A 20,952-nucleotide genomic window follows, 5' to 3' on the forward strand; every position below is an offset into this window, starting at 1 on the left:
AACAATCTCTAGGGCACCTGGAAACAAACACTTAGGGATTTAGCACTGCATAGCATGACAGAAAGGAAAGGCAATCCTTTGTGTATCAAAGTCTAGGTATGCTACCACAGCTGTGTTGGTGGCCAGTTCAGAATGGAGACTGGTCTGCTTGAACATGTTTTAGAGCTGGCGGATGATTCTGCTTTGTTTGCTGATGATGTTTTTGTCGCTGATGTAGCCTTTAGAAATGGTTGACGTTACTTTATTCTGAATTTTGTAGTATGCTACATGAGTTCAAAAGCCAGTTCAGTACATTTATTGGCATCAAACTCAATTCTACTGGTGTGTCTTATTTCCTTGTCTCTTTACAAACTCAGACACTATGTAAAGGGATAAGGAGGTCCAAGACTACAGGCCCTTCCAGATGTGGGAGTCCATCACCTCCACTGTAGACAGCTTTTATTGCATGTGGAGGTACCAGAAGCCTTCGAGGCCTTGGGCTTTGTCGTTCAGTGTCTCCCTGAGCTTATGCCTGCACAGCTTCACAAAGTCACAGGTCCTGCAGTGTTCTCTTGAAGTCCTATGAAATTAGATGCTTCTTCGTAAACTTGTATTCAGGTTTTTCTCACTTTTGTAAAATAATAGAGCACACCTCACTTAGGGTTACCTAGTAATACCCGAATTCATAAATCCTTGAAGTACTCTGTTTCAGAGCAGATGATCATGTCTGCCTTTTAGCTTACTTTATTTCCTTTGCACTGCTCTTCACTGCGCCGACTGCTTGATGGCAGTCAAGAACCTGAAGCCGGTTCACTCGCCTTTGAATACTCCACAAACTGCTGTGCTCCCTTGATGATTATTTTATCATTTCAAAAGCCAGAACATGACTTTAGTGAGTGCAGGACTCACAAATCAGATCTGTGAGTAGCCTCCAGATCACACATTCCACTCCCAGCAACACCAGCTGGGATTCTCTTTCCATCCACCTCAGGCCTGTCATATGAGTTGGTGTAATAATTGCAACTTCAGTGGACAAATGTGTGAGAATATAACATTATGGTACAAACGGTAAATAAAACATAAGGTCAAACTAAAAATCAATGGTAGGCTTGTGGAATATTATCCTTCTGTGCAGCTATGTCAATAGATTATTATTTCCTTATGATGCCCAACCTAGACTAAGTAATTTGCGTTCACTGGTTCTTCCTGGTGACTGTCTGCCCCTTCTCTTTGCTGTCTCTTTTGGAATGCTTAAATGTTTGTGTCCACTTTCTCTTCTGCCCGCGTCACTGCCCTTGCCCGAGTTTTGATGTCAAGCTCCATTCTCAGGCTTTTGGGCGTGCTCATGCTCCGAGTGAAATTCTAATAGGATGTTTAGAAAGTTACAACAGTGTTAGGAACTGGCAAGGTTTGTTCCAAGTAACAATGTTAATATGAAAGGACTCCTCCAGCATTTCTGTAAAGCTACAGAACTAATTAAAGAATAATATACAAGAGAAAAGGCAGCGAAACTGGCAAGTGTGACACATGACATCATTACCATGGAATCAATAAAGAAAACTAGGCATGACTCAGAGGTAAATGTGGGCCTGAATGAAGCGTTCTTTGCAGACAATCCCCTCTTGTTTTAAGTGACGTTTGAGTGGCAGTCAACCGTGTCAAGTACGCAGTCTCTCTATAAAGGGAGGGTTGTTCCCGACCCGCGCCGTGTGTCATTGTGTAAAATGGCTGCCTTTAAGTTGTTCGTTGCTGAATCTCCCCCGCTTCTTCTCCTCTTACAGGTACCTCGATAACCAGGTCTTTGTGTCTCTGGCTAATGGAGAACTGATTGTGTATCAGAGAGAGGCAGGTAAGAAAATTCCGAAACATTACAACAGAGTAAGACCAACAGAAAAATGTTCTGTAATATGTGTGCTGCAGACAAAAAGACACCATCTTAAATATCATCACTCAAAACTCAAAGACCATCAATTCTTTGACAAGCAGCCCTGAAATCATGAATGTCTATTTATTGCATTTAATAATTTGTGAAATTAACATTTTTGTGCAGCTTGGATAGCACGAGGGTTTGCCTATCCTCTATGTAGACGCACATAGAACCGGTTAGATCTACACGGCTTTCATCCTGTATCATTTCAATATCACCTGTACTTATGGCACTTCTTGTGTTTGAATCTGACCTTTTAACTCTAATTAGGTGTGTTCCTCACATATAGTGCAGAGGCCATCTATCCATCCTGCATGGCAGGCAGTGCTTAATTTCTTAAAATAAAGACTAAATCACATCTATTTCTCCAGCATTGATTGCTCCTGAGGAAATGTTATCTATTGTTTAAGATTCATTTTCCCTTGATGTATTCATTTGGAATAAATGTACACACTGCAACACACCTAATTAAAGTTAAAAGGTCAGATTCAAACACAAGAACTGTATATTTTTGAAAAAAGATATACCCGTGTTTCTCAAAAGTGTCTAGTTGAAAATCAAGATACGAATAATTTCACTGCTGTTTAGATTTACTCCAGGTTGAGCTACAAAGTAGAGTTCAACACCCAAATTACGCGTTCAATTTCAATCTGATTAGGAATTATAAATGAAATCCCTTGTAGGCATTATCAGTTATTACTAGTTTATTTTGCCAAGCCCACATGGGTATATTGGGTCTCCCACTGTTTTGTTGCTAACTTTATAAAAGCAGCATATTCAGTATTGCAATTTCCAACTTGACCATAAGTTGTGATTTTGAATTGTGATTCCAGAGACACCAGACTTTGTGATCGTATCGCTTCCCAAATAATGGTAATCCTAATGTTATCTGGTGGGAGAGAGTTTTTCACTACCCAGACATGTAAAACCTAATGTCGTGAAGTTCCTAGTAATTCCCAGGACCTGCACGTTCTGAATGACCTTAACTGAGGGATTGGTGTCCCAACCGCTTCTGGACACCCCCACAGGATATGTCAGCCGTTAGACCAGCTAGCTCTACAGTGCCACTAATACCCCCCTGTATTCTACAGTGGTGTAGGTAGTTTCTGGCAACCACTGAACATGACAACCCTGATTCCTCAGAGATCGTTGAAAACAGTACTGTACGTTTCGCTCAGACACTCGTGCTTGCTTACTCTCTGAAAATACACATGATGGCGATTAGGACATTTCAATAAGTATTTATTGGTCCACCGACAGCCTTGTGATAAACATGTGTGCTGTGACAATCAGAAGACCGAAGCATACGAAAGAGATTGCAAGTACCAATATATTAAATACTAGAAACATTTCTACCATAGTGCTAATAAGATGAAAATAAGCAGTTCAGATAAAAACAGTAGCACTTGCATATTCCTAAAAGGCGCCCTAAGTAATTTCCCTAAATGTACCTAGCCTAGATCTGTATGTGTAGCAGGAATACGCGTATATGTAGCCAAGACACCCCTAGGGATGACCCAGCTCCCTCACCATATGGTTTAGAATGAAGGTCCCGTCCCTGCTTCGAGGATGACACCCCGTAAGGGATGTCAGACCGCAGCGTGTCGAAGATTCAGCATGCAGGACCCCGTCTCAGCTTGGAAGGAATTCTCCTCTAATTTGTTGGGAGAAGTGAGGGTCTTATATACTAAAGTAGTCACTCAAGGTTTTTTTTCTAAAATTGATATGTTTTTAAAACAATCATGGATGCTTTGAAAACAATCATAAATCTTTTGAAAACAATCACCAATGTTTTTCTAAACAAATGCGATCATGCACAGCTGGCTGTTGGCCAAGGATATAAAAAATGGTGACCCTTATACAGAATAATTCTGCCGTGCCTGGGGACATGTTTATGTACGTCAGGTACAGGGATTATGATAGAGTACCGAGAGCCTAGTGTCAGAGACAGGAGCAAGCTACTAGGTAAAAGGTCACCTGTTTAGAATGGTTATAGTCGTGTGGATGGGACAAATGTATGTAATAGGAGTATACATGACAGGACTAGCCTAAAGGACATGACACTAAAATTACATGTCCTGCCTTTTAAATACATTCCACCTTGCCCTCTGGGTTATTCAGGGCCTACCTTAGGGGTGACTTATATGTATAAAATAAAGGATGGTGTGGGCCTGGTAAATGGGTTATTTTGCAAAGTTGACATGGCACTGCACTCACAGGCTCTGCAATAGCAGGCATGAGACATGGTTAGAGGGCTACTTAGGTGGGTGACTCAAGCAGTGCTGCAAGCCCACTAGTAGCATTTAATTTACAGGCCCTGGACACAGGTAGTGCCACTTTACTAGCTCTTAAAATTAAATTAAAAATGGCAATTGGTATGAAAAAAATATTACCATGTTTAGACGAGAGAGCACATGTACTTTAGCACTGGTTACCAGTGGTAAAGTCCTAAAGCCAACAAAAATGAGGTCCGAAAAAGAGGAGGAAGTCAATCTTCCAATAGCGGGTAAATGCTACATGGGTGGCTTTTGAGGGCTGAAAGAAATATTCATCAACAAGATGAAGAGGAGAACGGGTCCAATATTTTGAATGACCGTATTGTGAAAGGACTTGACACCCTGGGCATTGAATTTAATGGTACTGACCAATGCCGGTTGATAGCACTAATAGAGAAAATAGTTTTAGCCCTGGAAAAAACAGGGCTTCATTAATGGCCATTTTCTGCCTCAAATGTTAGCTTGGACAGCTAGTCAATTGCGCTTATCTCTGCCAACAATTGGCACAACCCATGTGACCAAATGTCACTAACACTTGCTAGAAAAAGTGTAGAGAGGCCCAATCTGCTCTAGGGGAGTGTGAGCAATACATCCTATCCAGCTGTTCACAGAGACCGAGGCAGACCAAAGGCCTCTGTGGAGTGCTTACCATAACGGGAGACACCTAGAATTCATAGGTCTAATCTGCCAGAGATGCTGGGTAGATAGCTGGCCAAAAGAATTAGAGAAGGTCTAAACAAGGGCAGAGGTTATCTGTGATTTCCTGGAATGTTCATGGCCTCACCCATTACATAAAACGCAAGAAAGTTCTTTCTTATTTACAATCTAAGCATGTGGACATTGCTTTATTGCAAGAGACTCATTTGGATGATATTGAATCCAGTAAACTCAGTAGAGACTGGGTTGGTAAGGTCATCCATAGTAGTGTCTCTAAACTTGATCCCACCAACCTTCATCCGGTTCGTAAATGTGGGGTGGCCATCCTTTTTCGGAAGTCACTTCCTTTCACAATTTCTAAGACATGGTCTGATCCGGAAGGTCGTTGTGTATTCGTTAAACTGAAACTTGGGAATTCATTCATTTGTCTCGGTTCTGTATATGCTCCAGTAGGTCCCAAAAAACAATTCTTCCTTCGCCTCAATCGTCTTCTTACAGAAATACATGCTTCTCAATTTCTCATTGGAGGTGATTGGAATTTGGCTCCGGACCCAGTTCTTGACAGAACCGGTTGCATCGATTCCATCAATACCTCGGATAGAGCCATCTTCCGTGATATTCTCTCCGACACTGGTCTTGTGGACCATTGGAGACTCAGTCACCCCCAGGTTAAGAATACACGTTCTTTTCCTCTACTCACGGTAAGTTTTCACGTCTCGATTACTTCCTCCTTTCGCACCACTCGGTCCGCTTGGTTACAGACTCTACAATTTTAGAAGCTGCCCTTTATGATCACTCTCCTGTTTTCTTATCTCTTGATTTGGGTCTTTCGAGTCCAGGATGCAAGCCGTGGCGTTTAAATATAAACAAATACAAAATACCAGCAGGTAAACTTCTTTTACAGTCACACTTGCGTGATTACCTTATTAATAATGAGGATTCTACTTCCTCTAAAAGGATGGTCTGGGCGGCTGCTAAGGCAACCATTAGAGGTCAACTCATGCGGGATGCTGCTTTATATAACAAGAAAAACGTTGCCAAACAAGTAGATCTAGAAACCGACATTCGCCGGCTCTCTCAATTGTATATTTCACAGCCGACTCTCCAAAACCGTAAGTTATTGGAACAGGCACGCATGTCTCTTAACAATCTTTTTACTACTAAGGCTGAATATGCCTTACAAAAGATGAAAGGCCGTCACTATGAACAAGGGGAAAAGGCTGGTCGGTTACTGGCTGCGCAGTTGCGTCAGAGAGAAGCCGCTGTGGCGATTCCAGCCATTAAATCAAGTGGTGGTGATATAATTACTCGACCACAAGAAATTGTTGAGGAATTTGCCTCATTTTACAGATCCCTCTACTTTCCAAGTAAGCACGTAGACACACAAGCGATGTCCAACGTTTTGGATGCGGTACATCTTCCACGACTCTCAGATGAGGGTAGAGCTCGACCTGAGGGTGCTATTACGAAAGAAGAAATCTCCTCAACTATAACTGCCTTACCGTACCATAAAGCTCCGGGTGATGATGGTTTTCCTCCTGAATTCTTTAAGTGGACTGGTCAGAGTATCATTGATACTCTTCATGCTGCCTTTGAGGAAACTGTAGAGGAATCTTCTCTTGGTTCTATTTCCAACAAGGCCATCATAGCGGTTTTGCCAAAACCTGGTAAAGATCCTTTGTTGTGCGGTAGTTACCGTCCTATATCTCTCTTAAACTCTGATGTTAAGATTCTTGCTAGCATTCTCGCATCCCGCCTCCGTAAAGTTTTACCTTCTTTAATTCATACCTCTCAAGTAGGTTTTGTTCCCGGTAGTTCCTCCCGGAATCATTTACGTACTCTCTCTCATGCTCTATGGTCAGCCAAACATCTTGCTGATGATGCCCTCCTTCTTTCTTTAGATGCTGAAAAAGCATTTGACCGCATTGAATGGGAATCCTTTTTTACTATCATGCATAGATTTGGCTTAGGTGACCAATTTATAGCTATAGTGTGATTGCTTTATGATAGCCCATCAGCTCAAGTTAACTGTGGTGGTTTTCTTTCTACTCCATTTCCGATTCGGCGGGGTACTCGTCAAGGTTGTCCCCTCTACCCTCTCCTTTTCCTTTTGGCTATGGAACCTTTGGCCGCTACAATACGTCAGTCGAATGCAGTGGTAGGTGTTCCCCTTCCAATTGGTCACTCTAAAATTTATTTATATGCGGATGATATTCTTCTCACACTTACTGATCTTCCCCGCTCTCTTCCTGCTCTTCTCCGCGTCATTGATGATTTTTCTTCCTTCTCTGGCTATAAGATAAATTGGGATAAGAGTGAAGCACTACCCATGTCCATTGGTACTGCAAAGGATGCTATCTCTGGTTTTCCATTTCATTGGCAACCATCTCGGCTCAAATATCTAGGGATATTCATTAATAGAGGATTGGATAATATTGTAGTGGACAATTTAGCTCCTTTAATCGTACAAATGCAAAGAGACTTTGACAAATGGAAGGCCCTTGGCTTATCCCTTTGGGGGTCAGTTCAGGCGGTTAAAATGGTTACCTTACCGCGCTTTCTGTATGTTTTGGGTATGCTTCCTCTGAACATTCCCTTAACCACTCTTCGGTCCATTGACTCGAAAATTAAACTATTTATCTGGGGTACGGCTAAACCACGTCTCACTTTGGCCAAATTGAAATCCCACCAATTACAGGGAGGTTTGGGTCTTCCCTCTATTGAACATTATTATCTTGCCCTTCATCTCTCACAACTCTCCTTCTTTTTGCCTAAGTCTAAAGACATTCGTCAATGGGTCCCACTCGAACGTCCCTTACTGACCTCTGGCCCCGGTTTGTCCCTTCTGTATGGTAAGGGTACCAGCGCTTATGACCCTAAAAATCATGTATTATCTGCAATGTATAAATCCTGGCAAAGAAGTCATCGTATACTTAAATCCAATCCGCGGCTTCATATTAAAGCTCCTCTGTGGTTCAACTCGGCTATTCGTATTCGCGGCCGTACTTTGTCCTGATCTACGTGGCAGCAAGCTGGCATTCATTCTCTAGAGCAACTGTTTCATGGTGACGATTTTAAATCCTTCCCTCAACTTAGTGACAAATTCCACCTCCCACCCACACAATCTTATAAATATTATCCGCTTCAGCAAGCTCTCACCAAACACCTAGGTTCCCCACCTGAGCTGCTATCTGCCTCTCCTATTCTGTCATATCTGCATTTATGGGGGAATCTTAAAGGTGTAACCTCTGGTCTTTATAAGACTTTCCTGTCTCCTCTATTTTCGCAACCTCTCTCAAAAGCTCTTCAATCGAAGTGGCAATCACGTCTGTCAGTTACTTACTCGAATACTCAATGGGATCAAATCTTAGAAGGATTGCATAAGGGTGTCCGAGAAGCTCGCCTCAAATTCTGTATTTTTAACATCCTCCATGACTGGCATTGGTCCCCAGTCAAATGACATCATGCTAAATTACTCTCGCACTCTCTATGTTGGAGATGCTCTGCTTCCGGTTGTGATATTACGCACATTATTTGTGAATGCCCCCGTACTAGATCATTTTGGCTTTTTATACGTAGGACTTTGGCTAGCACCATGTCGCTGCCTTTGCCCTTTACTTCTGCAAATATTATTTTGCACGATTTTCGTGGCCTTCCGAGGTTCTCCAAGCCGCAGGTTCGTCTTCTCCATATTGCCTTGGCTACGGCCAAAATTTGTATCTTGCGTCATTGGAAGTCTCCCTTGTCTCCTTCCCAGGAAGAATGGTTGGTGGCAATGGTACAAACGGCTTCTCATGAACGTATCATCTATATCTGCAGGATCAGGCTTCCATTTTTCTTCAAATTTGGTCCCCATTCCTGGACACCACAGTAGATAACGACTCTGTCTCCTCTACTTCCTCTACTACGACTACCATTCCTTCTTAATTATATCCTATTCAGCATCCTCCTTTCCCTACTCTTTTGTTTGTCTTCCGTCTCCTTCCATTTCCTTTGCTTTTATCTTCCTTCTTAGTCGGTTTTGTTACTCTGGGGTTCTTATTCCTTTTCTATTTTCTTTCCTTTTCTTCTCTGCTCTCTCCTTTTCCTTTCTTTCCTTTTCTTTTTTCTTCTCTCTCTTTTCTACTCTTATCTTATATTTTTACTCACATACTCCTTGCTTCATCACCTCCTAGATCATGGAATCATTGCTATTTTTTCTTGCTTATGCCATGTCTTTCGTACAATGTTCTCACATGTACTATGTTTTATTTATCAATTCCTTCTGATGTACTCTCCCTCGATTTGTATATGCATTTGAATTTTCATCTAAATTTTTACAATAAAAAATTTCAACAAAAAAATAAAAAAAAATAAACAAGGGCAGAGTAAAATAAAAAAGTAAAACTTTATAGAACAACCACTAAAAGGCGGAGGAATATGAGGAATTGCAAGAAAATAAACCTAACTGTTTTATCAAAAATAGGTACAAATTTGAAACTTCAATTATGGTTCAACTGATGAAAAAAAAACTGGCTCGTAAAATAAATAAAAGTAGGAAAAATCATCTCAAAAATAGTTTGATTGATGTCGTAGTATCCACCAGGGTTCTGCTGCGAGCCAGAATCTTCCAAAATGCTTCAAACGCAATAATTTATTTACTAGTTTTTAGGTTGTGTAATCTGATTTTAAGTACCTGAACAGTGTGTACTGGTTGTGAACTTTAAAATAAAAGGGTACCGAGTAGCAAGGAATAATTCTAAAAGCGGTTAACAATTCCACAAATTACCCATAAGGGTACACCAGAGACTTCATATGGCGTAGATCAAATGCTGATAATCTTAGGGCCTCCTCAGAATTATCCAGTCATACTTTGTACAGCATCCATACTTAAGTTTCACTCAAGTGTTATGTTAAGTGTCTGCAGTTGCTTCTTTCTTGTTATGTCTGGGTCTACTGCATATGAGTGTGGCTTGATGATCTTGAGTTTAGTACACAGAATATAGTCTTGTGTGATCCTCGCTGTCTCTGGTCATTACTTTTTTTCTTTTACCTTGCAGTTAGCACTAATTAGACACTATAGCACTTCCATTAGGGCATTAGCAGCAAATAAAGAGCCTACTCTGCAGAAGTAAATTACCGCTGTTGATTGCAGTTCTGCCGCTAAACTGGTGGATACTCAGATTATTAGCCCGTGGCCAGTGTCCTACTAATCACAATGTTGTCGTCTGTTTATCGCCACCATTTCTGAAGCTGTACTGAATTAGTGGCCCAGCGACACCAAGAAGACTCTTTAACGAATTGCAACGTGTTTTTGCCGTCTACAGGCTCGACGCAGCGCTGTTCGGCCCTGCACTTATATGTTCTTCTCTCCTTCACAGGAAGCTTTTGGGATCCACAAAACTCTAAATCGCTCGCCCTGGGATCCCCTGGAAGCCCTGTTACAAAAATGGTAGCAGTGTTGGGGAAGCTGTGGTGCGGATGCCAAAACCGGATCATTGTGCTGAACACGTCCACGCTCCTGCAAGAGGTAAGGAGGTTTTCTGCGTGCCTGTTGATAGGAAAGAGATCAGCAACACGGCAACAGGTTTGATGCCACTTTACGCTGCAAGTCATTGACATGTATAGAAGGTTAAGGTTCATAGGTAGCTTAGTACTGACCACAAAAATGCTTATTATTATATTTACACAACATGGAGCCAAACCCTGAAGCTAGAGTGTATCTTCTTGAGTATCTTTATTTTCAGTAGTGCCATGTCAGCTCCCAAGTCTTCAGTAAGACAGTAGAGCCTAGATATTATTGTCAGTACGACAGATGGAGCATATTATTATCAACAAGTATCTTGTTTTCAGATTTAGATTTTAGATTTTTTTGTTTTTAGATTCACCTCTTGTTCCCTGTACAATATGGTGTTTGTCCTTGTTTTTCTACTAACACTATTTGTTTAGTAACTTTGTTTTTCAGTATGGCACAATAAGCTTTCCTCAGAAATTAGCATGAATGTGGTACTTGTGTAGCTTAAACGTAGCTAAAAAAACAGAGCGTTGTTTGGGTCAGAGGCAGAGATGCAGTCAATGTGTGATTGGAGAGACACCTGGTTACTACGATCGAGATTGGAGACTTACGCCATCATGATTTGGCATCTTGTTGGACCATTCAGCAGCTTTTGACCCTGCTGTGACCATCTCACTCTTCTCAATTCTCCTGCTGCACTAGATATCATTGGCTCTCCTTGGGAAATGTTTGATTCGTCCTTCCTGATTGTTGCTTCCCAGTATCTTGGAGTAATGCCATGTTTGTCCCTCATCCTGTTCACTTTTGTGTCTCTCAGTGTTCTCCAGTGGGTTCCCTACTTCTTTGCATTAGACAGGACCTTTTAGTTTAGTAAAATTAATTATAAGGCATTCTTGCTTATAGAAACTTCAGCCAGCACTCATCATCGATTTAGTCTGTTGTATCATTCACAATTTTGTTCCGCCCACCATAGCATAGAGAGTCCCGCACATTAGCCCCTTTTCAGCCTTTGGATAACATAACTGCAAGTGTTACATTCTGCTCGTTCACAAGGAGTACATCCACACACAAGGTAGTCCCCTTCCTTGGCATGCCAGAGACAATGTGTGCTTTTGAGACCAAAACATATTTTTGCTTTTAGCCAAGATTTTTTAGGTGGATGAGGGGCCAATGTTTCTCAAAGAAGAAAGTTTTGAAAAATGATGTCAAAACAACACAAGCACTGATAAACCCAAAAGACTGACAGCAGATCCCGAACCGATAAGGCTTTAATAGTACTTGTTTCTCTTTATAGTATTCTCTTATTTTCTATGATTGCTTCCTTTGGATTAAAGTCACATTTTCATGTAGAAACTCCTAATTTGCTTTACTTTTTTTTCCTTCTCCGCTGAGCTTCAAATGCAAACCTTTCACCGTGTCTCAATTGCTGAAGCTTGGATGACTGCCCACTTTTTCAAACTTAATCCCAAAATTCTGAAATTCTCTTTTTAGGTCTCGCTAGACGTAAGCAAAAGCGAAGCTTTTGCGTCTAGCGAGACAACTATAGTAGTTACTTTTCGGGGAATGAGGACAGCAAAGTGCCACGCGCATTTGCAGGCCGAGATTCGACCTCGTGAGCGCGCACGTCGTCACTCATGCATGCGCACAAAGAAAGCCATACACACACTGCATATACACACACGCACCCCCCTTAAACATACACACGCGCACACAGACAGACAGACGCACGCACAAACACACTCAAACAGACACACGCGCATGCACCCCACCCCCACTCACCCCTCCTCTCACTCAACACACTTACCTGTTCTGGCGGTGCTCGGTGGCGGATCTTCATCTCGGGCGGCGGTAGCGCTTTGCGGGGCTCTCTCACCACATGAGAGCCCCGCCTTCCCCATGCGCCCGGCCGCTCTTCACCCGGTCCCCCATCTCGGGACCGGAACTCAATGCGGAGCCTTCGTGGCTCCTCGGGCAGCTCTCGCTCCCTCTCGCCGCGATGGGGCGGGACTTCCGGTTGGGGCCGCGCTGTGATTGGCCGGCTTCCCAACCGCTTCCGGGTCGTCGCAGGCAGCACGGCGGGGATTTGTTTGTTTTGTATTTGGACCTTTATTTTGCAGCTGCTGTCTATGGAGGAGTTTTATTTTCACCTTACTCTTACGACTGGATTGTATGCCTTAATTTTGTGTGTTACAGTGTGTCTACTTTACTTGTATATAAAAGGTTTGTTATTTTGTGTTCTATAGCATCGGCGAGTATGGTGAGTTTTGCTCTTTGTAAGTACGGTGTCCAATTGCAGTGTTCTAGAAAGTTAACTATATCAGTTGTCAAATTCTGTATTCTGCCTTCTTGCATCGGCCACTTTCTTTCCTCGCAATGCCATTTCATTATGTTTCTCCTTTGGTGTCAGTTCTCAACCTCTTCCCTTTCTCCAGCATAGGACGCTCCCTGTGCAGCGGTCTCAGTTGTGAAAGGTCCGATGCAGTAATACAATATTTGTCCATGTTTTCTCAGATCCTTTTTGTGACAGTGAAAGCGTGCGTTACAGTGAATACGAGTTAGTAGCTTATCAGTAACATTAAAAGTGTCAGCTTCTTGGTTATTTAATTAATTTGCAGCGCTTGCTGAAAAGGCGCGTTTCTACTCACTAACCTAACAAGCATTTGCAATGCAATAGGTTGCGCATTTATGCAATTTTGAGCTATTGACATTGCAATTAGCATTGCCTTTTATTTTTGTTTTCGTTTTTAAAACATAATTAAAAGGCATTGTCATTTACAATGCCAATAGCTTAAACTCGCGACCTATTGCATTGCAAATGCTTGTTTCTATTTTGTCACACATCTTCCCCCCACTGCAGCTATTACACTACTATCTCAACTGGCGTTTTTCGACATGAGCCCTCAACGCTCCATTTGAGTTTGACACTCTGCTTAACTTTCTTCACCAACTTGCCTCCGTTTCTAAAGCCCATCACTTTCATTTATACAATATTAGCAAAATCTATTCACTTCTTCTCTTTTCTTTTGTAAAGCACTATAACAGAGACAATACATATGAATAGGTACCAGCACCCTTCATGACAAAACTAGGAATGTGTAAATTTTGCTGGATTTACTTGTGTGATTACGTGAAATTTCTTACATTGAATGAATAGCAGGGGCAGCTCCTCAGCTAAGGCGGGGGAGCACTGCCCCACTGCTCCCAAAGCAGTGGAAACAGGAAAAATAAAATGATAATAACAATGTTATTATCATTTTGTTTTTCGTAGCTACAGGGCTTGGTTGTGGCGGGGCATGGCTGATGGCACAGGGAGGAGGAGTGGTTTGTGCACAATAAGTGGCATGACGAGTTGGCCGACCGTCTTGGGCCGACCAAAGAGTCATACGCCCTTTGCATGTTCTTCACCGGGCTGTAATGGACCGCCTAGTTGGAGAACATGCACAGGCTAATAGTCCCTGTCTGAGTGCTGAACGACTGCGCTCAGACCAATCACAACGCTGCTGTCATGGTGTCAGCAGTGTTGTGATTGGCTTAAGGAAGCCTGTGTGCTTCCTTCTTCGTATGGACTTGGAGTCAGAAAGAGAAAGTGAGATAGGTACGTTTTTAAATGTTATTGTTTTATTTTTCAACTCTCCTCCCCTCGGCCACCCACGTTCCATACCAGCCGCCACTAATGAAAAGCGGCATGTAAAATGCGAGAAATGACACCAGTGTAATTGAAACACCATGACTGAATGGTTCTGCCAGGTTCTGTTTCCTCGTTCCCATGCCTTTCTTTATCTTTACCAGTCACTTGGCAACGTGGCTAAAATGTTTTTGCCATGTGCATGCCTAAATGCATGGTGGCAAGGTGGTGGCCAAAGGACTGCAGAGAAGGTGAAGATCTGCATAAACCATGCCGAGTAACAAAAGAGCAGACCCAAAGCAAATCTGTCCCTTAAAGGTGCAGGAAACCACATTTCAGAGAGGGTGATAGTGGAAGAAAACAGTAGGCTACAAACTGGACTGAAAGGCAGAGAGGAGAAATCATAGCACAAACTGACTGAGACATAATTTTGCTACCGAAAGCAGATATAAAATATGCTCATCGGGCATCCCAAGTTATGTATTAGCTGCGGTACTGTAGGTCAAGACATGTTGTTTTCACTAGGGAGTCTAAACTTCACTGGATTTCATATTGGTTCTGACATTGTGCCAAAAATAGACTACAATTTCCTGTTATTTTTAGATGTCCTTCCCGTCATCAGTTCTTGATTGCACAGAACATGAGATTGTGCATTGTCTCTGATGGGCTCTCTGTTTCTCTTCCTGATACAGCACACGTTTACCATCGGGCAGGACAGCAACCGCAGTGTCACCTGCATTGTCGGCTCCTGTTTGGGCATCTGGGTTGCGCTTCAGAGCAGCGCACAGGTGCGACTCTACCACGCCACCACATACGAACAGTTGGCGGAAGTGGACGTTGCTCCGCCTGTCCACAAAATGTTGGCAGGTAAGGCAATGAAGTGTGATTGTGACCTTTAGACAAAAGGATCCAAGCAGCAATATTGATTACACATTTAACCTCATGATCTGTTGCAGATTGTTCAGAAATTGTGTAGTCATGATTCATAGATAATGATTGTACTGAGGGCAACATTTGAAAATCATCCATAAAGTATACAGCAAGAAGGGCATCTTCAATTATGTTTGCCATTAAGAATTTAATCCTGAGATTCCTTATCCTGAGAAAAGTGTCGCTTCAGTTTTTTTTATTTAGAGCTGATAATTGAATTGTCAGAAACACAAACTTTGCATAATTGTACTACTTCTTTGCACTGAAAATACAGACTGCAGGTGTTGCTTCATTTGTAACTTTGTATCACATGTTTAGGATGTTGCTCCAGGACGGCGTGAACTGTGCCAATAGTCGCACCTGTTGCACCTCGTTTCTTACATATGCATGGTCAAGATGCTGAGAGGGGCAAGAGAATAGGGTGCAGTGAAACTGTGTTGTAGAACTCTTAAATAATGAGCATTTGCTTAGTTTCCTTATTTTGCCACTCTCCCAGAAATCAAAAGATGTTTATTGTCTTTTAATATTCTGGCCTTTGTTGTTTCTCTTTTCCCCAGATGAGGTCTCCTCTGCCGTTCACCACCCAATATTATTTTTGTGTATGGGCTACTATGGTCACCTCATCATCATTGTTCAAGAGCCATTTATTGGTGTTACCAGCCTCCAGCAGCTGCAGATTTATTGCACCATCATATTAGAATACGTTTTTGATATCGTGAAGGATGAGCTTTGCAAAAGATATTGGAATTTTGTCTGCGAAATCATCTCGAACAAGATGGCTATCCCAGTTCCCTCCACATGCCCCAAATGTCATTAAACACATTTGTAGGCCTCATGGTAGTGTTCTTTTTTTTTTTTTTTACTATTAATTCAGTCTTCATATAGACATCAAAATCAGCCTATTCCCACTCTAAGTTGTTCATCTTATTGAATTTCCTTCTCTGGTCCTAGTGAATGAGGAATATGGAATTAGGCCAATTTACTGACTGCCTTTATCCCCGGAGAGCTTATATTTTTGAGGTCCCTCGATATATTGACTGGTCGTTCTCATAAAGGAACGCCTGTGCCATTTCCCTTCTGGGCGACTGAGGTTCTTAGGAAGAGGATCTCCTCTAATCCTTTTAGCTACAACCTCTAGGTGTTTGCGGAATAAGGAGCATTGAAAAGAGACCGCCCTTTCGTGCCGCTTCACAGTTTGTATACTCTTGGGATATAACCCATTTATTTTTAGGCCTGGCTATCGATAGATTTTGGTGTTTGCAAGACGTGTTTGGGTCCACCCACGTCAGCTTTTAGGTGTTTTTCATGTTTTTTCATTGTTTGGATACGCTGTCGCAAGGCCATGGTATTTCTAGGATGGTGATATTGTCCTATGTGTGGTCCCATTTGGTTTTTGTGATGAGGGTCAGTTAGTCCTTTTGGTGCTTGTGGATGCAACTTAACACGTAGCTTGCAAATAAAAGTCATTTTGGATTCTTTGATCTATTGGCTTTGCTTACCCAAAAAAGTTTGAATTGTTGATCGATAGCGTTTTTGTTTACGAAGTGCTGTTGTTTGGATGTCTTAGCCTCTAATAATATCACAGTGCTGTTATCTAGTTGTTCTTGTGTGTCCATTTGTTCTCTCTGCTGCCCTGATAACATGTTGTTGAATTTGCTGCATTTTTGCTCACAAACTAAAGACTTGTGAGCACGTTGGACTTTCATAAAGGTGCAATTAAATTAATATCTCTTTCTCAAAAGTATTTACTAAGCAATATTCTGCCTCATATGTCTTTTAAATTCCACACACAGCGCTTAATTTTCTGTCTCTGTGCATACACTCTTCTTTGAGGGCACAGTTTACTTCTGCTAATGTAGCTGTATCAGCAAAAGGGCCCTGCTTCTAATTTTCATATTACTGTAGCACAAGATACTGCTTTAATATGGAATTTTGTTTGTAGGACATCTGAGGGCAACCCAGTAAGTTGTGCAACTGTTACCAAACACTTCCCTAATAAAAAGCCTAACCTATTGGCTTTTCTAAAGTTTTGCTGTGCCTCTGACAACTTTTTATAAACTCCAGACTTGCTTTAATTTGTTAGCTCTGAATATGAAGCATCATTCAATAGAGTGAAAGGCCTTTCTTGCATATGAAAAGATTTGTCGAGTTTCCCCTATGACCTATCATATTTAGGGTGGTTTGCAAACTCCTCAGATTCAGCCTTGTGGATAAAGCTGGAATTCAATGAAGAAATCTCCTTCCCAGCCTATTGGACAAACATTTAGTCAAATGTTAAGTCTATACATTGAGGGGGTGGGAGGATTTGGTGATTTGATCTACACTTTAACCAAATATGAAGAGCAACATGATTAATGCTTTCTGAGAGTCAGTAGCTCCATGGTCCTATAAACAACCCAATTAATTTATTAAATTCCTAGTTCTATAAAAAATTAAATAGGGAACCCACTGAGTCTTAGGGTTTTACCTTTCTGAAGTTGTTCTGCTGGAAGCTCAACCGCGTCTAAACTTCCCTCTACAGAGCTAAAAACAGAAGCCATTTGCTTGCCTTTTAGAATGTTCTCCGTGAGAGCCCCCTTCGCCAGTTTCTTGGATTCATATACTTTTTCATATTCATCCGTGAAAGTAAATTCTGGATCTTGATCTTTGGGTGGCACCACTCCTGTTCTCTTTTCTCAGGAAATTGAGTTTTTTGTACCCAAGACTTTTGTTTACCTTTCATGCAGGAAGGTCCTCCTACAAATAGGTTACCAAGTATCTCCTTTGTGCTAGAAGATAACTCAAAACACGTTGCTCTGGAACCCTCCAGACTATACTTGTGGCCAGCTTGACTTTTGCCCTGTGGGGTTTGAAGTGTAGTCGGACTGTGTTCTTTGACTTCAAACAAGACCAGAGACTTGAAATCTTACCCTTGCAGCTTTAAGAAATTATTTGATACTGGCAAATCACCTATCCATGTGCATCATTTGCAATATTTGCCCAAATTGGGTACATTTATTAAAGTACATCAACAGTGGGTATTTTTGCAGCATCAATATTTTCTGGATTCACATGCTGTGCATTATTCCACCACAGTACTTTGTAAAAAATAAAATAAGTGGCGGGCCCTTGTCAAGAGGCCACTGCAGCTTGCACTACTCATTGCCCCAATATGTGCCACTAGTGACTGAATTAACACAACTACTAGTCAACACATCCTACAAGTATTATATTTCAGATATTCCAGACCCCAATGCTACCATAGTGTCACTAGGTGCTGGGAATGATGGCTTCCTGCATCCAATTAGTACAACATGCAAGGCTGCACATGAGATAAATCCAGGAATGGGTCAAAACCCAATGGTCACAAGCAACAAGCGACTGGGACGATCTAGTGCTTGTCACAAAAAAAGTACAGGAGGAAATGATGTCATAGAACAGGATGAATATATCTGTAGGAAGACACTTCTTGCCACCAACAGTCACCATCACAGATGCCACACACGGGATGGGGAGTCCATGTGTTGAAGCTCGACATCAGAGAGGACTGGAAACCAGAAGAAGCGGTGCAGCACATAAATTTGCTGGAACTAAGGACAATTTTCCTAGCCTTAAAAGCCTTTCAGCTGTATTTCTGGAGCAAATCAATGCAAGTTCAGACAGAAAACACTGCAACGATGTTCTACCTCAACAAGCAAGGGGGGACAAAATCCTTTACCCTATCAAAGCTGGCACAGGAGATAGAGAGGTGGGCCATCCATAGACCGATAACCATAACAACGATACATCTATCTGGAGTAGACAACATGGAAGCGGAGAAACTGAGCAGGGAAGCATCCACCTCACATTAGTGGGAGTTAAATCTCGCAGTGATCGAGAAGGTGTTCAAAAGGTGGGACACCAGAAATAGACTTGTTTGCAACACCAGCAAACGCAAAATGTCAGTCTTTTGCATCTAGACCCTTACTCCCTAGAGAATGTGCTGTTGATAGACTTGTCAAGGAAATTGGCTTGCGCTTTTCCCCCGATCCCGCTATTATCAATGGTGATCCACAAATGTAGACAATCACAGATGACACTGATGTTCATCGCTCCCCAGTGGGAAAGACAAACCTAGTTCTCAGATCTGATCGAGATGGCACACAAAATACAGATACTGCCAGCTTCATAAGACCTGCTTTCGATGCAGGGAGGGAAGGTACTTCACCCAGAACCAAACACAGAGTCTAACAGCATGGCTCCTGGAGACATAGAATTTGGTCATCTGGGACTGTCTGAGAAAGTGATGGCAGCCCTCAGGGAGGCAAGACGACTGACAACTAGGAAATGTTTCACAGCCAAATGGGAGAGATGCACACAATGGTGCTAGAGATCTGGCCTTTTTCAGGATAGGACACAGATGAGATCAGGTGCTTTCAGGGTGGTATGGCCATAGGACACAGGATACTACAGTCATCCAATATCTTACACATTTGTTAGAAGAAAACCTAACTTATGCATCACTAAAGGTACATCTAATAGTGTTAGTGTCCTACACAAGAAGATGCATAGAAAAAAGCTTCTTCACTACACCATTGAACAAAAGGTTTCTAGACGGGGCAAAAAGGATAGCCCCATCAAGGAGTGAGCCAACACCAACGTATAACCTAATCATTGTGTTGACCCAGCTGATGAAAAAGCCATTCAAATCACTCCGCAAAGTAAGCGAACTGCAAGCACTCACCATACAGGAACCATGCATACAAATACCCAAGCACAGATAGTCGTGAGGACCAACCCACGCTTCCATCCTAAGGTTATATCCCACTTCCACACAATTTAGACAATCCATATATCGAGTTTTTTCAAAGAGCCAACGACTCAAGCAGAAAGAGCATTGCATACACTGGGTGATAATGTATTATATGGAGAGAATAAAGTAAATCAGGAAGGGGAAGTAACTCTTTGTATAATTTACAGACAATAATAAAGGAAAGCCAGTCACCATAAAACACCATCTCAAGGTAAAAAACTCAGGCAATTCAAATGTGCCACAAAAGAGCTGGCATACAGCTAGAGATAAAAACGTAGAGTACACTTGACAAAAAAGAAGAGAGCTACAATAGCCTTCTTAATCAATGTTCCGCTTAACGAGATATATATGGCATCAGTGCACACATTCACAAAACACTACTGCATTGATGTACAGATGAACAGAGAAGATAAAGTGGGACAGAGAGTACAGAAGCATTGGTTTACACCCTCAACCTTATCTCCAACCCAGCCACCACTGAAGAAACAGCTACGAAATCAATGCACAGAATGTGAATTCAGAAAGGATTCCCCCTGCAAAACGAAATGATTACTTATCTGTAGGAGGAGTAGTTTTGCAGCTTAAAGAATTTTCTGAATTCACATTCGATGTACTCGCCTCCTCAGGAAAAGAGGCAAGGCAAGTAAAGAGAGAACATAAAGAAGTTGCAAACAAGAGAAAGCCCACGGGACATTAAATAGACAAACAATCACTGCAGAAAAAAGAATCTGAAGATGGGAACCACGCACTGAGACTTCCGTGGAGGACGTCTAACTTAAGGAGAGGTGGACGAAGCTCAAATGGTGAGGACCATCGATGCCCAACAACACAACAACAAAAAGAGAATACCATACAAGAGGAGAGTTCATGACCCAAATGCACAGCATGTGAATCCAGAAAATTCTTCAAGCTGCAAAACGTCTCCGACAGGTAAGTAACTATTTCTTTATGTTGCCACTTATAAAAGAGCGGCATTGAGCAATCAACAAACCTATTCTTTCTGAAAAGCTATTGGTCCTTGTACGCAGGATCATCTACTGCCCGTGATTATGCCCATGATTCCAAGCAAGCTAATCACATATCATGTAACACAAATTAGAGTGCCTAAGGCTGCGTTGAGGGATTTTGCAAACTTAGGTTGGTGGATTTACAATTAAAGCATTAAATGGTAGGAATCAGGGGGGAAAATGCACATCATTTATTAATGAAACAACTTTCCATTAGTAAAGCTAGGTTTATCACCGAAGCCAAAGAAAAAACCTCTAGGAATTGAAAGAAATGCCGTACCCAGGG

General features: G+C 41.9%; 1 protein-coding gene across 1 annotated transcript in view; it reads left to right on the forward strand.

Moving 5' to 3' along the window:
* ARHGEF17 (Rho guanine nucleotide exchange factor 17) overlaps nucleotides 1-20,952 on the forward strand; it is a 611,927-nt gene that overhangs the window by 574,531 nt on the left and 16,444 nt on the right. The window contains exons 17-19 of the mRNA XM_078658552.1: nucleotides 1,761-1,828; nucleotides 10,200-10,348; nucleotides 14,651-14,825. Coding sequence (XP_078514678.1) covers nucleotides 1,761-1,828; nucleotides 10,200-10,348; nucleotides 14,651-14,825 — 392 coding nt within the window. The remainder of the gene's footprint in view (nucleotides 1-1,760; nucleotides 1,829-10,199; nucleotides 10,349-14,650; nucleotides 14,826-20,952) is intronic.

Source organism: Lissotriton helveticus, chromosome 8 (genome assembly GCF_964261635.1).
Source record: "Lissotriton helveticus chromosome 8, aLisHel1.1, whole genome shotgun sequence".
In the NCBI taxonomy this organism is placed as follows: domain Eukaryota; kingdom Metazoa; phylum Chordata; class Amphibia; order Caudata; family Salamandridae; genus Lissotriton; species Lissotriton helveticus.